Below are 14,551 nucleotides of genomic sequence, written 5' to 3'. Positions count from 1 at the left end.
GGGGTCTTTGGTGCTCTCTGAGCAGGGTGGTTTCCTTGCAGACCTTTCATTATCCACCTCGGTGACGTCGTCAGTGCTAAGAGGCAGAGCTTAGTCGGGGGGGGGGGGGAGGCTTGAGAAGTTCCTTACTTTGACAAAATCGAGAACCGCTTCCTTCTGAATCTGTTTCGTCTTCCTCTTCTCCTCCTCATAATGGAGGGCCGCCAGCTGCGCTTCCCTCCGCGTCCACTCCGTGAAAGGCTCGCGCCGTTTGGGTGGGTCAGCCTCCGTGGGAACGGTCTGGGGGGGGGGGGGAAGAGAGACACAGGGGGACAATGCACTGACAGAAAAGCCACAAGCCGCTTCCTTCGGAAGTTGGCAACAGGTTAAACGGGAAAGAAAATCCGTCAAGCACCGTTTACCTGACTGTAAGCGCAGGACAATGGCCCGAGGGCAGCAGAGTCTCGGCAAGTCCTGGAGGAAGAGAGAAATTTAGCCGGGACAGGAGAAATGAAGGGCGTTGTAACTCTTTTAAGTTGTGCCAGATGCTCCACAGACTGGAGCATTTATGCTATGCTCACAGGGACTTCAGCTTGCACACTCCACTGAGTGTAGTGGTGAAGCTACTGGTCTAGAAACCAGGAGACGGAGAGTTCTAGTCCCGCCTTAGCCATGAAAGCAGGCTGGGTGACTTTGGGCCAATCCCCAGGAGACGGTGAGTTCCAGTCCCGCCTTAGCCATGAAAGCGGGCTAGGTGACTTTGGGTCAATCCCCAGGAGATGGTGAGTTCTAGTCCCGCCTTAGCCATGAAAGCGGGCTAGGTGACTTTGGGTCAATCCCCAGGAGATGGTGAGTTCTAGTCCCGCCTTAGCCATGAAAGCGGGCTAGGTGACTTTGGGCCAATTGCCAGGAGACAGTGAGCTCTAGTCCTGCTTTAGGCAAGAAAGCTGCCTGGGTGACTTTGGGCCAATCACCAGGAGATGGTGAGTTCTACTCCCGCCTTAGGTATGAAAACTGACTAGGTGACTTTGGGCCAATCACCAGGAGATGGTGAGTTCTAGTCTCGCCTTAGGTATGAAAACTGACTAGGTGACTTTGGGCCAATCACCAGGAGATGGTGAGTTCTAGTCTCGCCTTAGGTATGAAAACTGACTAGGTGACTTTGGGCCAATCACCAGGAGATGGCGAGTTCTAGTCCCACCTTGGGCATGAAAACAGGCTAGGTGACTTTGGGCCAATCACCAGGAGACAGTGAGTTCTAGTCCCGCCTTAGGCATGAAAACCACCTGGGTGACTTTGGGACAATCAATCTCTCTCAGCCCAACCCACCTCACAGGACTGTTGTTGGGGGGAAAACAGGAAGAGGAAGGAATATTCCGTTTCCTGCCTTGTGTTGTCTATAAAATAATCAAAGGCAGGATAAACAAAATCCAATGAATGAATGAAAAATGATTCACCGCACGCTACACAGCACTGTGCAGAAATTTGTATGAATCCAGTTAGCATCCCAAAACTGCTTTATTTAGGATACCTGAGCTCTGGGCAGATCATAATTGAAAGTATTATTATTATTATTTTTTAAGAAAAGCCTCTCTAACATGGTGTTTTGTACTTTATTTAGCAAAGGATATTTTCCCCCTTCAAATCCTTACCTTTCTGCCCGATCTACAAAGCTCCTTAATCCTTGCTGTCGTTCCCTATCTTGCATTAAACTCAGACTTTCGGGTCGTTTTAATTCCTCTGCATCTCTGCAAACACATAAATACAGCAAATAGAAGATGGTGGACTAAGGCAGGGCTTTTCAACCTTTTCACCCATTGTACCACTTTTAGGATATGGCAACATCTGAGTGCCACCAGTCGCCTAGCAAGGTGTCAAAAACTCGAAGACCAAAAGAAAAAAGAAAAAAAAAGGAAAAAGTGATGAAGTACAGGTAGTCCTCAACTTACAACAGTTCGCTTAGTGACTGAAGTTACAATAGCACTGAAAAAAGGGCCCCCCAAGCCACAGCCGAGCAAGACACCTGCCTGCCCCCACGCGGCGCTCTTCCTCCTGTCCGAGGTTTTCATTGTTCTGAGCATTTCTGTTCAGGATTGGCAGCAGGGGGTGGGGTGGGGGGGGGTGTTTGGTTTTTATCCCCCCCCCCCCCGTCTGCTGGGTGGTTGCAGCAGGTTTTGGTCCCTTCACATGACCCTGGGACACTGTGACCGTCATAAATAGGAATCAGTTGCCAAGCATCTGAATGTAAATCAGAAGACCCTGGAGATGCTGCAACATTCCAGCTGATCGGCACTTCTTCTGGGCTCAGCAGAAGTGACAGGATCGGTGCTGAGCTCCAGCTGGATCCTGGCGCTGATCCTGGCGCTTCCGATGAGCCCCGACAGCCCTGCAGCTCCAGCCGTCTCTCGCTCAGGCTTGTGCGGTGCTGCCACCGGTTCAGCTCTTTCCCTTCTCCCGCTACCACTTTTCCAGGAGGGTCGCGTACCACCTGCCAAGGTACCACGGGTGGTACCCGTACCACTGGTTGAAAAGCCCTGGACTAAGGAATAGGAAAGCCAAAGAAATGCAAGGTTTGAGATATGACCAAAAAGAAATGTAGCTAAAATATACTTCGCAGGCATTCCTCGCCATACAACTATAAGGGAGCCTGCCCCAGCGGCATGTGACCAAGCCCATTTTACAACAGTTTTGGCAGGACTGGTTAAAGAAATAAGGCTGCACTGAAGTAAACAAACCCCAGGACATTAAGCGAATGTCGCAGTTGTGAAACAAACCAACAATTCGCTATGGGCATGGTTTTTCCGAAAAATGGAAGTAAGTGCCTGTTTTTGACAAACCGCCGTAAATACATGGACCCCTGCTATCGTGTCACCCCTATTCCTTATTTTCACTAGATTAGACACACCCAATGTCTGCAAACGTTCTTCGTATGCTTTAGCCTTTTTAATGCTTTTTTTAAAAAATCCGTACTGACTTTGCATGTCAAATAGCCTCTATGGTTGTTGTTTTTTTTAAAAAAACCTTGCAACCATCACAGTCACTGTCCTTGTAAAACACAACTGTTTAGACTTGGATCATTTACATTGCAGACCTGAACACAGGGGTCTTCAAACTTGGCCCTTTCATGACTCGCAGACTTCAACTCCCAGAATTCCACAGCCAGTGTGGGGGAACTATGGCCTCTTCACGAATCGCGGACTTCAACTCCCAGAATTCCTCAGCCAGTGTGGGGGAACTATGGCCCCTTCATGACTTGCGGACTTCAACTCCCAGAATTCCTCAGCCAGCGTGAGGGAACTATGGCCCTTTCATGACTTGCGGACTTCAACTCCCAGAATTCCTCAGCCAGCGTGGGGAAATTATGGCCCCCTTCACGACTCGTGGATTTCAACTCCCAGAATTCCTCAGCCAGTGTGGGGGAACTACGGCCCCTTCATGACTTGCGGACTTCAACTCCCAGAATTCCTCAGCCAGCATGGGGCAACTATGGTCCCTTCATGACTATTGGACTTCAACTCCCAGAATTCCTCAGCCAGCGTGGGGAAACTATGGCCCCTTCATGACTTGTGGACTTCAACTCCCAGAATTCCTCAGCCAGTGTGGGGGAACTATGGCCCCCTTCATGACTTGCGGACTTCAACTCCCAGAATTCCTCAGCCTGTGTGGGGGAACTATGGCCCCCTTCATGACTTGTGGACTTCAACTCCCAGAATTCCTCAGCCAGTGTGGGGGAACTACGGCCCCTTCATGACTTGCGGACTTCAACTCCCAGAATTCCTCAGCCAGCGTGGGGGAACTATGGCCCTTTCATGACTTGCAGATTTCAACTCCCAGAATTCCTCAGCCAGCGTGGGGAAATTATGGCCTCCTTCATGACTTGTGGACTTCAACTCCCAGAATTCCTCAGCCAGCGTGGCACGCAGGCTGAGGAATTCTGGGAGTTGAAGTCCAGAAGTCATAAAAGGGGCAAGTTTGAAGACCTCTGCCTTAACAGTGTAACACATTCCCAGGCCTCTGTAAACCAATTTATCAACCTGCAGATCTGGTATTGAGTCTTGCTACTTTCTCCTTCGTGTAAGGGAGCCATTAACAGCATCCGTCCAATTGGACGCAGCCTTTACAAGGATACTAAGCGAGTGGTATCCCTTTAGCAAGTCACATCTAGGGAGGGCAAATGCTTCTTTCATTGTACCATTTACACAAGTGGCCTTCCCATTTTGTTAAGTTCTCACAGCATTCGTGACTCCCTTTTTAATCCATTTTTTTCCTCTTCCCCTTAGCTACTATTATTTAGCGAGTGCCAGGCTATCAGGGTCTGGAAAACGAGAAAGAAAGGACAGAATAGTCCTCGACGTACGACCCACGAATTGATCGCAAAGTTTCCACTGTTAAGGAAGACAGCTGTTAAGTGAGGTTTGCCGCACTTTAGGACCCTCCCTGCCGCCGTTAAGTGAACCGCTGCAATTGTTAAGTTAGCAGCATGGGTTGGTTGAACGGATCTGGCTCTTCCCCCACTGATTTTGCTTGTCGATCACATGACCCTGGGACACGGCGACCGTCATAACTACGAGGCAGTTGCCAAGTGTCCGGGTTTTGATTATGGGACTAGGGGGATGCCGCAACAAGTGTGAAAACAGCGTCACTTTTTTCACTTCTGTTTGTAACTCTGAATGGTCACTACATGAATGTTTATATGAAGGAGTGAAGGGATTTTGTTATGTTTAAGCTTAAATAAGTTTAAATAATAAATAAATAATAAATAAATATTAGTAATGATATTAGTAGTGATACTTTGCTATATATATAAAGGTAAAGCTTCCCCCGCACATGTGTGCTAGTCGTTTCCGACTCTAGGGGGCCGGTGCTCATCTCCGTTTCAAAGCCAAAGAGCCAGCGCTTGTCCGAGGACGTCTCCGTGGTCATGTGGCCGGCATGACTAGACGCCAAAGGCGCACGGAACGCTGTTACCTTCCCACCGGAGTGGTCCCTGTTTTTCTACTTGCATTTTTACGTGCTTTCGAACTGCTAGGTGGGCAGAAGCTGGGACGAGTAACAGACGCTCACTCTGCTACGCGGCACTCGGGAATTCGACCCGCCAAACTGCCGACCTTCCGATTGACAAGCTCAGCGTCCTAACCCACTGAGCCACCGCGTCCCTACTCTTATGTATAAAAAGGTAAAGGTAAAGGTTCCCCCACACGTGCGTGCCAGTCGTTTCCGACTCTAGGGGCCGGTGCTCATCTCCGTTTCAAAGCCGAAGAGCCGGGGCTTGTCCGAGGATGTCTCCGTGGTCGTGTGGCCGGCATGACTGGGCACCAAAGGCGCACGGAACGCTGTTGCCTTCCCACTGGAGTGGTCCCTATTTTTCTACTTGCATTTTTACGTGCTTTCGAACTGCTAGGTTGGCAGAAGCTGGGACAAGTAACAGGCGCTCACTCTGTTACGCGGCACTCGGGATTCGACCCGCCAAACTGCTGCAAGCAGCTTTCTGGTGCTTTATATTGGGAAATTAGTTATATAAAAGCAAATGTTTCATGCTTTAGGTACAGGTGATTGCTTACATGAAAAGAGCACGGTAAGGGGAGGGGGAGTTACGGATGGAGCCTGCGTTGTTGTGTATGAGTCATCATCTAGGAATTATTATTTTTTGTGTGCTATTTTGTATCTGGTACCGGGACCTGAACGTTTTTTGTTCTGGAAAGGTATAAAAGGTAGAAGACATCTTTCCGGGTTGTTGCCTTCATCTCTCTACCAGCCACGAAGAGAGTTTTTTTGGGGGGGAAGTGTCACCCAACTCTTATTTTGATCAAAATAAAAGTGGTTGGCTTGCTGAAACCTCGGCTCAGGCGTTTCTTTTGGCTCTTTTAAAATTCCCGAGTACCGCTGGGACAACGTTGAGGCTAAGTGGAAAACCTTACAGGATGAAGAAACCTTTTTTTTTTAACCCAGCCTTGGCTGACTTGATCTATTTTTACACAGACGCCCCAATGCAGGCTCTGAACCAGAAGCCATTTTAGCCTCCCACCCATTGGCTTGTTCTAATTTAAGCATCTCGAGATGCTGGGTCAGGATCTCTCACCATTCGTTACCATCTTTGGCCAGGTCTTTAAAAACCTTTCCACCCTGGCTTAAGTGCCTCCCTGAGCCTTTGGCAACCTCTGCCGCCTCTGGATCAGGTGCAGCGAGGACAGGATCCTCCCCATCTTAAAGCAAACATTCCAAGGAGAGTCCAGAGGGACGAGATTGCATTAAAATCACACTTTCTGTTCCAGCAGGCTGAAGAAACACTTCTCAAAGCCCACTTAGCAAGGCCGCTTCTCCCCCTCTCTAAGGCGTTTGGATACGCTGGCGGTCACCGTGGAAAACTCGGAGCGCAGTAAAAACCTGCCATATATGGAGAAGCAGGAGGCATCCCTGTAGCTGGATGAGGAAATCTTTCTATTTCTGCCTCAAAAATAAAGACGACGCCCCCCCTCAGGTGGACAGGCTGTAGCAATGGCATCTGTTGCGGACAAAACACTGCCCGTTTTTCCGACGGTCAGAAGCAAACCACCGTCGGCTTGGACGACGTGGACCATACACGTATCTTTTCTTTCTTTTTTTTTTCCCTCCAGCAGCTTCTCTTAGCAATAGCACTTAGACCAGGGGTCTTCAAAATTGGCCGCTTCGTGACTTGTGGACTTCAACTCCCAGAATTCCTCAGCCAGCATGCCTGGCTGAGGAATTCTGGGAGTTGAAGTCCACAAGTCATAAAAGGGCCACGTTTGAAGACCCCTGGCTTGGACTTTTACACCCGCTCCACAGTGCTTCATAGCAGGGGGCCTCCAACCTTAGCAACTTTTAAGACTTGTGGACTTCAATTCCCAGAATTCCTCAGCCAGGGTGGGGGAACTATGGCCCCTTCACGACTTGCGGACTTCAACTCCCAGAATTCCTCAGCCAGCGCGGAGGAACTATGGCCCCTTCACGACTCGTGGACTTCAACTCCCAGAATTCCTCAGCCAGCGTGGGGGAACTATGGCCCCTTCATGACTTGCGGACTTCAACTCCCAGAATTCCTTAGCCAGCGTGGCACACGTGCCTGGCTGAGGAATTTTGGGAGTTGAAGTCCACAAGTCACAAAAGGGCCACGTTTGAAGACCCCTGTTGTAAATAAGTAGCCGGCTTTCATATGTATCTACACTTCTAACTGGAGCCACCAGGAAAAGAGGCTGGATGAGAGATGCAAAACACAAGGAGATGGAAACTTCACAAGGAGTTTTTATGAGCAATTGTGAATCCTACCATGAGACCCCAGCATTCTGCTCCTGAGTAACACCAGTTTGGGCATTCATTCATTCATTTTCCACTGTTATTTTTTTTAGAAGTAACTCAAGTTGGGGAACACACACAATATGCCTCCCTCCTCCTCTGTTCCCAATAATAACTCTAAGATAGGCTGGGGGAGAATGACTGGCCCAAAGTCACCCAGCCAGCTTTCATGCCTAAGGTGGGACTAGAACTCATCGCCTAAGGTGGGACTAGAACTCACATCTCCTGGTGATTGGCCCAGTCACCCAGCCCACTTTCATGCCTAAGGCGGGACTAGAACTCCCCATCTCCTGGTGATTGGCCCAAAGTCACCCAGCCAGCTTTCATGCCTAAGGCAGGACTAGAACTCACCGTCTCCTAGTGATTGGCCCAAAGTCACCCAGCCAGCTTTCCTGCCTAAGGCGGGAGTAGAACTCACCGTCTCGTAGTGATTGGCCCAAAGTCACCCAGCCAGCTTTCACGCCTAAGGCGGGACTAGAACTCACCGTCTCCTGGTGATTGGCCCAAAGTCCCCCACCCTGTTTTCCTGCCTAAGGCAGGACTAGAACTCACCATCTCCTGGTTTCTAAGCCAGCATCTTAACCACCACACCAAAGTGTCTCTCTTCTATCTTAAAAAAAATGAATTGGGAATTCTGTGTTATATATTAAGTTTAAGCTATCCCTCACAGCTTCTTAAACTCCTATGACATAAAAGCTCTCACCTATTTTGATGGAGGTATTTTCTTGCATCTTCCGACCTAGGAAACTCTCGGTTGTTCGTAGGTTTTACGGGTGAACCCTTCACAAAGGGGAAAAAAGGAAAAAAAAAGATTACTACACTCAACATTCAAGAACAGTTGCAAAGCTCCCCCTGAAAAACTATGATTCCCATGAAATCTTCCGTTTTCGTCAGTCTCGACCGGCCATGTTGTTTAAAATGCGCTTAAGCTATTTGAAGCAAAGAAAAAAACGATCAGCAAGCGGAGAATGAATATCGGGGTGGCTTCCTGTATACAGGTCCCAACAAATACAGGGGGTCGTAAGGTTGAGGGCCGGAATTTCCATTAACCGAGACGGTTGTGAAGTGAATCGTGCCTGATTTTACGCACTTTTGCCACAGTCGATAAATGAATCACTGCAGTTGTTAACTGAATCACTTCAGTCACTAAGTGACGCCAAATGTTCTGTCCCAGCCTACGTGAGTTCCTGGTTCTGCTCACAAGGAGAAATCCGTCTTCCAAGAAACAGGCAGGAACCGCAAGAAAAAAAACAACCCCGTTTATTATTCACAGACCTGTGTCAACATCCAAGGCAAACAAACACAATCCACAGAAACTCGATCCTCAGCGCGAATGGCGGCCTTCGGCAACCAGCACCTCCCACACCTTCCCTTTTACAATGCAGCCCAGGCGTGGCTTTCCTAAAGCCTTCTCCTTTGCCTTTGGAGCCGCCCCATTGCATCCCTCTGTCCTACTCGCTTCTCTTGCCGGCACTTTCATGCATCCTGGATTTGTCCCAGCTGCTCTTCATCACTGTCCAATTCAGGCTCCCAGCACAGTCGTGTCTCAGCCTGAGCGCGAGTAGAGGGGCCGGGCTCCTGGTCCGACCGTAAGTCTTGGAGCTCCTTGGAGCCTTCCTCTGACATCACTCCAGGCCCCTCCTCCTCCTCCTCCTCATCTGATTCCTCAGACTCAGCTGCCGGATCCACCGGCTGGCGAGGAATCACAACACAACTGGTGATCACATGACCGGGGATGGTTGGGACTATGGGTTGTAAGTCACTTTTTTCAATGCCGTTGCAACTATGAATGGTCACTAAAGGAATGCCCGTAAGTCGAGGACTAGCTGTGCTAGTTTACAAATGGCCACTTATCCTGGTCATGAGCAACCCTCGTCAGTTGCCTTAATGTGAGGACGTAAATGGACAGATGCAACTATGAGTATCACTGAAGGCCTTCTGGAGATAGAAACCCTTCCAACAGGAGTGAATTTCTATACAGGTAGTCCTCCACTTACAACGGTTCACTTAGTGACCGTTCAAAGTTACAACGGCACTCAAAACGGTGACTTAAGATCACTTTTCGCACGACTGTTGCAACATCCTCACGGTCACGCAATCAACATTCAGAGGCTTGGCAACTGTGCCGTATTTATGACGGTTGCCGTGTCGTGCGATTCCCCATTTGTGACCTTCTGACAAGCAAAATCCAGGGGGGGAAAGCCAAATTCACTTAACAACTGAGTGACTAACTTAACAACTGCTTCGTGCTCTCTGAGCTGGGTGGTTTTCTTGCAGATGTTTCATGACCCAACTAGGAAGCATCATCAATGTTAGAAGGGAGTTGGACTTGTGGGGGGGAGGAGGAGGAGGAGGAGGAGGAAGACTATGGGGTCCTTGGTGCTCTCTGAGCTTGCTTTTCTTTCAGATGTTGCATTACCCAACTAGGACACATCATCAATGTTAGAAGGGAGTTGGGTTGTTGTTGTTGTTGTTGGAAGAGGAAGAGGAGGAGGAGGAGAACTGTGAGGTCCTGAGTGCTCTCTGAGCTTGGTTGCCTTCTTGCCAACGTTTCATGACCCAACTAGGTAACATCATCCGTGCAAGGCTCAGAGGGCACCAAAGATTTCATAGACTGCTTCAAAAAATGGCAACAACTTTCTCCCATTTAACCCTCGCCGAAAGGAGCCCATTATTTTTCAATCATGGCAAGCAACAACTAACATTAAATTCAAGTTTGTGTAGTGGACTTGCCAGCTGGACAAGGTTCACCCTGCTCTGGGTAGGTGCTCAAATCTCGGCTGGCATGTTCTATTCACGTGCGGAATTAAAATAAGCTATGTAAGGTGATCCTAAAATGGATTTGTTTATATCCTAGCAGAAAACGTTTTCCTCCCTTCTGCTGCAGCTGCGCCTACAAGCCAGGATTCCTCTCAGCAACGGAGCTGGGTCTGCAAATGGCTGGCCCTACAATTGCCCACAGGTACTCCTCGCCTTACGACCGCAGCTGAGCCCAAATTTTCCTTGGCTAAACGAGACACTTGTTATGTGAGTTTTGCCCCGTTTTGTAAACCTTCTTGCCACAGTCGTTAAGTGAATCACTGCAGCTGCTAGGTTAGCATTAGGGTTGTTAAATGAAATCTGGCTTCCCCTTTGACTTTGCTCGGGACACCGAGACCGTCATAAATATGAGTCGGTTGCCAAGTGTCTGAATTTCGATCACGTGAGCAGGGGCGATGCTGTAACGGCCGTGTGAAAAATGGTCCCTTTTTTCAGCGCCACGGTAACTTTGAACAGTTGGTCGCTAAACGAATCGCAGCAGGCCGAGGACTATTGTGCTGCAGGCTGACTTCCAGGGCTGGCCAAGTCCTTTGCAGCGATCCCCTTCTCCATTTAATGAAGAACTAAATGGTCCTCCATTGAGAGCCCTGGGGACGCAGGGGTTAGAACACAGCACCGCAGGCGGATTCTGCTGACTCCCGGCTCTCGGCAGTTGGGCAGTTCGATCCTGACCGGCTCCAGGTTGACTCAGCCTTCCGTCCTTCCGAGATGGGTAAAACGAGGACCCAGATTGTTGCAGGGGGCAAGAGGCTGACTCCGTGAACCCCTTAGAGAGGGTTGTAAAGCCCTGGGAAGCGGTATATAAGTCTAAGCGCTGGAAGGAAGGAGATGGGAATGAGAAGGAAGGAAGGAAGGAAGGAAGGAAGGAAGGAAGGAAGGAAGGAAGGAAGGAAGGAAGGAAGGAAGGAAGGAAGGAAGGAAAGGAAGGAAGGAGATGGGAATGAGAAGAAGGGAAGGAAGGAGATGGGAATGAGAAGGAAGGAAGGAAGGAGATGGGAATGAGAAGAAGGAAGAGGAAGGAAGGAAGGAAGGAAGGAAGGAAGGAAGGAAGGAAGGAAGGAAGGAAGGAAGGAAGGAAGGAAATGGGAATGAGAAGAAGGAAGAGGAAGGAAGGAAGGAAGGAAGGAGATGGGAATGAGAAGAAGGCAGAGGAAGGAAGGAAGATGGGAATGAGAAGAAGGAAGAGGAAGGAAGGAAGGAAGGAAGGAAGGAAGGAAGGAAGGAAGGAAGGAAGGAAGGAAGGAGATGGGAATGAGAAGAAGGAAGAGGAAGGAAGGAAGGAAGGAAGGAAGGAGATGGGAATGAGAAGAAGGAAGAGGAAAGAAGGAAGGAAGATGGGAATGAGAAGAAGGAAGAGGAAGGAAGGAAGGAAGGAAGGAGATGGGAATGAGAAGAAGGAAGAAGAAGGAAGGAAGGAAGATGGGAATGAGAAGAAGGAAGAGGAAGGAAGGAAGGAAGGAAGGACGGAAGGAAGGAAGGAAGGAAGGGCCGTGGTGGTGCAGCGATTAGAATGCAGTACTGGAGGCTACCTCTGCCCACTGCCTTGAGTTCAAATCGGCTCAAGGTTAACTCAGCCTTCCGTCCTGAGGTGGGTAAAACGAGGACCCAGATTGTGGGGTGGTGGGGGGGGCAAGAGGCTGACTCTGTGAACCCCTTAGAGAGGGCTGTAAAGCTCTGTGAAGTGCAATATAGGTCTAAGTGCTATTGCTAACTTGTGTTCTCTTGCTATCTGCCTTTGGTTTTTTTTCAAAAAGGAATTTGTATTTTTAACAGCCTGCTGTGCTTCAGAACTGGGTGTGCTTCCTTGAGTAAAGGTAGGTGTGTGTGTGTGTGTGTGTGTGTGTGTGTGTGTGTGTGTGTGTGTGTGTGTCTTCCTGCGGATTCCTCACCCAGTTTGTGGAAGTAATACACGGTCAGGGGAATCGTCAGCTACTGCAATTTTAAGAATGGAAATTACTCGAAATATAAAAGGGTCCCTTTAGCCAATTTCCAAATAAGCGGCCCAGATAGTCGTCGACTTACAACGATTCACTTAGTGACCGTTCAAAGTTGCAACAGCACTGGGGAAAAAAGTGACCGATGACCATTTTATACACTTACGGCCGTTGCAGCCTCCCCGCGGTCAGGTGATTTACATTCGGACGCTTGACAACTGACTCACTTTTGTGACGGTTGCAATGTCCCCTTTGGCGACCTTCGGGCAGGCAAAGTCAGTTGGGGGGTGGGGGGGGGAGAGAGACCAGATTCATGTAAACAACCTTGGGACTCATTTAACAACCGCAGCCATTCCCATTCCCAAAGGTGGCAAGAAACAAAGTCGCAAAACGGGGCAAAACTCGCCTGACAAAATGTCCCACTTAGCAACCGAAATTTACGGCTCAGTCGTGGTCGTAAAGTTGAGGACTGCCTCTAATGAAGACGGGCGGCAGACATGAGGGTATGATCTCAGGAGTGAACAAAAGACTGGTGTGTGTGTGTGTGTGTGTGTGTGTGTGTGTGTGTGTGATCTTAACCAAAAGATGATCTGAGCAATTAAAGGAAATCTCATTACTGCTTAAGATGGCATGGATAATGGGAGGCTGTGTTTGATCCGGAGTGCACAATGGGATATAAAGTGAAAGACTGTAGGGTCCCAGAAGAAGACAGATGTCGCCGCAAAGGACTTCTGTAGCCCAGCTACATATTGTTGGGTGGCAGAGACAAAAATTTGGACACAGGACACGCTGAGACGAATACGGAGCAAAAAAACAACAACAACAACACAACACCATATGCCTCTAACAGACATGTTCACGCAAGCCCCTTTTGCCTTGTTTGATGCAGATTAGAGGTAGGGAGGAGCAAATACATCACGGTGACTTTGCTTTAATTTGATTTTAGGCTTATTAACAGCCCTTCAATCTCCTACCATCCAGACATTCAGAGCAGGAGAGATTCTGCCCACGGCACGCCTGGTCTGTTTCGAAGCCAAAAAACAAAGAAATACTAATTTAGAAGGCTAAGGGAGAAAAAAAAAAAGGGTGAGGATTCAGTTGCATGCTGTCGCTACACCCCTGTTGTGATTCAGGGTCAGCCTGTGGGTTCGGCAGTTGGGTCGGACGACTCAGAGGAGGAGGAGGAGGGGGGTGTTGAAGAGCTTGCTGATGAGAGCCCTCAGCCAGGCCCCTCCCACCTGGTCACGACGGAGACCCAGCTGTGTGAGCCTGACAGCGTGGATGAAGATGACCCACAGCTGGCCCTGTTCAAGGACGCCCGACGCAGGAGGCAATTAGGAGTAAACAGAGGAAGGCAATGGGGCTTCTCGGAAGGAGGCAGAGAGAAGCCACGCCCTGAACTCTATATAAGGGGAATGTGTGGGAAGGCTGGTTTGCTGAAGGCAACCGCTTGGATAGTTCGTGTTTCTTAAAGCTCCTGTTTCTTGGTTGTGTCTTGTTTGTTTTTGTAGCAATAAATTTGGCAGGCGTAATTCCAGCCTCTTGCCTTCTTGTAAAAGGGGTTGTCCCTGCTTTTTCTGCAGGGCCGGTAGCAGGCTGGTACAGAACAACCCCCTTGCAGAAATGGTAAAATTGCCCGGTAATTAATGATGGAAATTTTAAAAAGGAAGCTTAGGCATCTGTGCTTGGGAGAACAGAACCATCTACAGGCGGTCCTCGAATGGCCGACTGCAAGTGAGCCCAAAATTTATGCCGCCTAAGTGGAACATTTCTTCGGGGAGTGTGCCCAATTTTACGGCTTTTCTTGCCACCGTTGTAAAGCGAAGCGCTGGGTTTTGTTAAGTTAGCAACATGGTTTGTTAAGGGAAGGGCGGTTCCCCACGCACCTTGCTTGTCAGAAGGGCACAAAAAGGGGATCTCGGGACACCGTGCGACCGTCATAAATACGAACCAGCTGCCAATCATCAGAATTTGGATCACGTAACCGTGAGGATGTGGCAAGGGTCTAAGTGTGAAAAACGGTCATAAGTCACTTTTTTCCCAGTGCCGTTGCAAATATGAACGGACGCTATATGAATTGTGGTAAGTCGGGACTACCTGTATATGTCCCCCTTTTTTGTGAAAAGATATATGTAATTATTTTGCTGTGCATGCGTGCAATTGGGTCAGCATCATCTTTGGGTTATGCATAATCTTATAAATGCATATAAAACCAGCACCAAAAAATGATGCTGACTCAATTGCACGCCTGAACACCAAAGACTGAACATTTTCAGTAGATTTGCCAGCTTAACTACATCTGGGAAAAGGCAAAGTAGAAAATTCACGTTTGTTTCAATGGCTTTACACAGCTGGGCAGTGGCTAATAATTCAAGGCAGTAAAATATCTAATACTCCTCCTATTTTCACCATCACAACAACCCTGTGAGGTGGGTTGGGATGAGAGAGAGGGATGGGCCCAAAGTCAACCAGCTGGCTTTCATACCTAAGGTAGGACTAGAACTCAC

At 48.9% G+C, this 14,551-nt stretch overlaps 1 protein-coding gene across 1 annotated transcript in view; it reads right to left on the bottom strand.

Moving 5' to 3' along the window:
• Positions 1-14,551, bottom strand: part of LRCH3 (leucine rich repeats and calponin homology domain containing 3) — a 127,905-nt gene that overhangs the window by 35,357 nt on the left and 77,997 nt on the right. Inside the window, exons 10-13 of the mRNA XM_081329965.1 lie at positions 7,994-8,070; positions 1,632-1,727; positions 402-453; positions 130-279 (exon numbers count right to left, since the gene is read on the bottom strand). Coding sequence (XP_081186091.1) covers positions 130-279; positions 402-453; positions 1,632-1,727; positions 7,994-8,070 — 375 coding nt within the window. The remainder of the gene's footprint in view (positions 1-129; positions 280-401; positions 454-1,631; positions 1,728-7,993; positions 8,071-14,551) is intronic.

This window comes from Vipera berus, assembly GCF_964194415.1.
Source record: "Vipera berus genome assembly, chromosome: 5".
Lineage (NCBI taxonomy): Eukaryota > Metazoa > Chordata > Lepidosauria > Squamata > Viperidae > Vipera > Vipera berus.
Note: the sequence above shows the minus strand (reverse complement) of the source record. Positions and strands in the feature narration are given on the sequence as shown.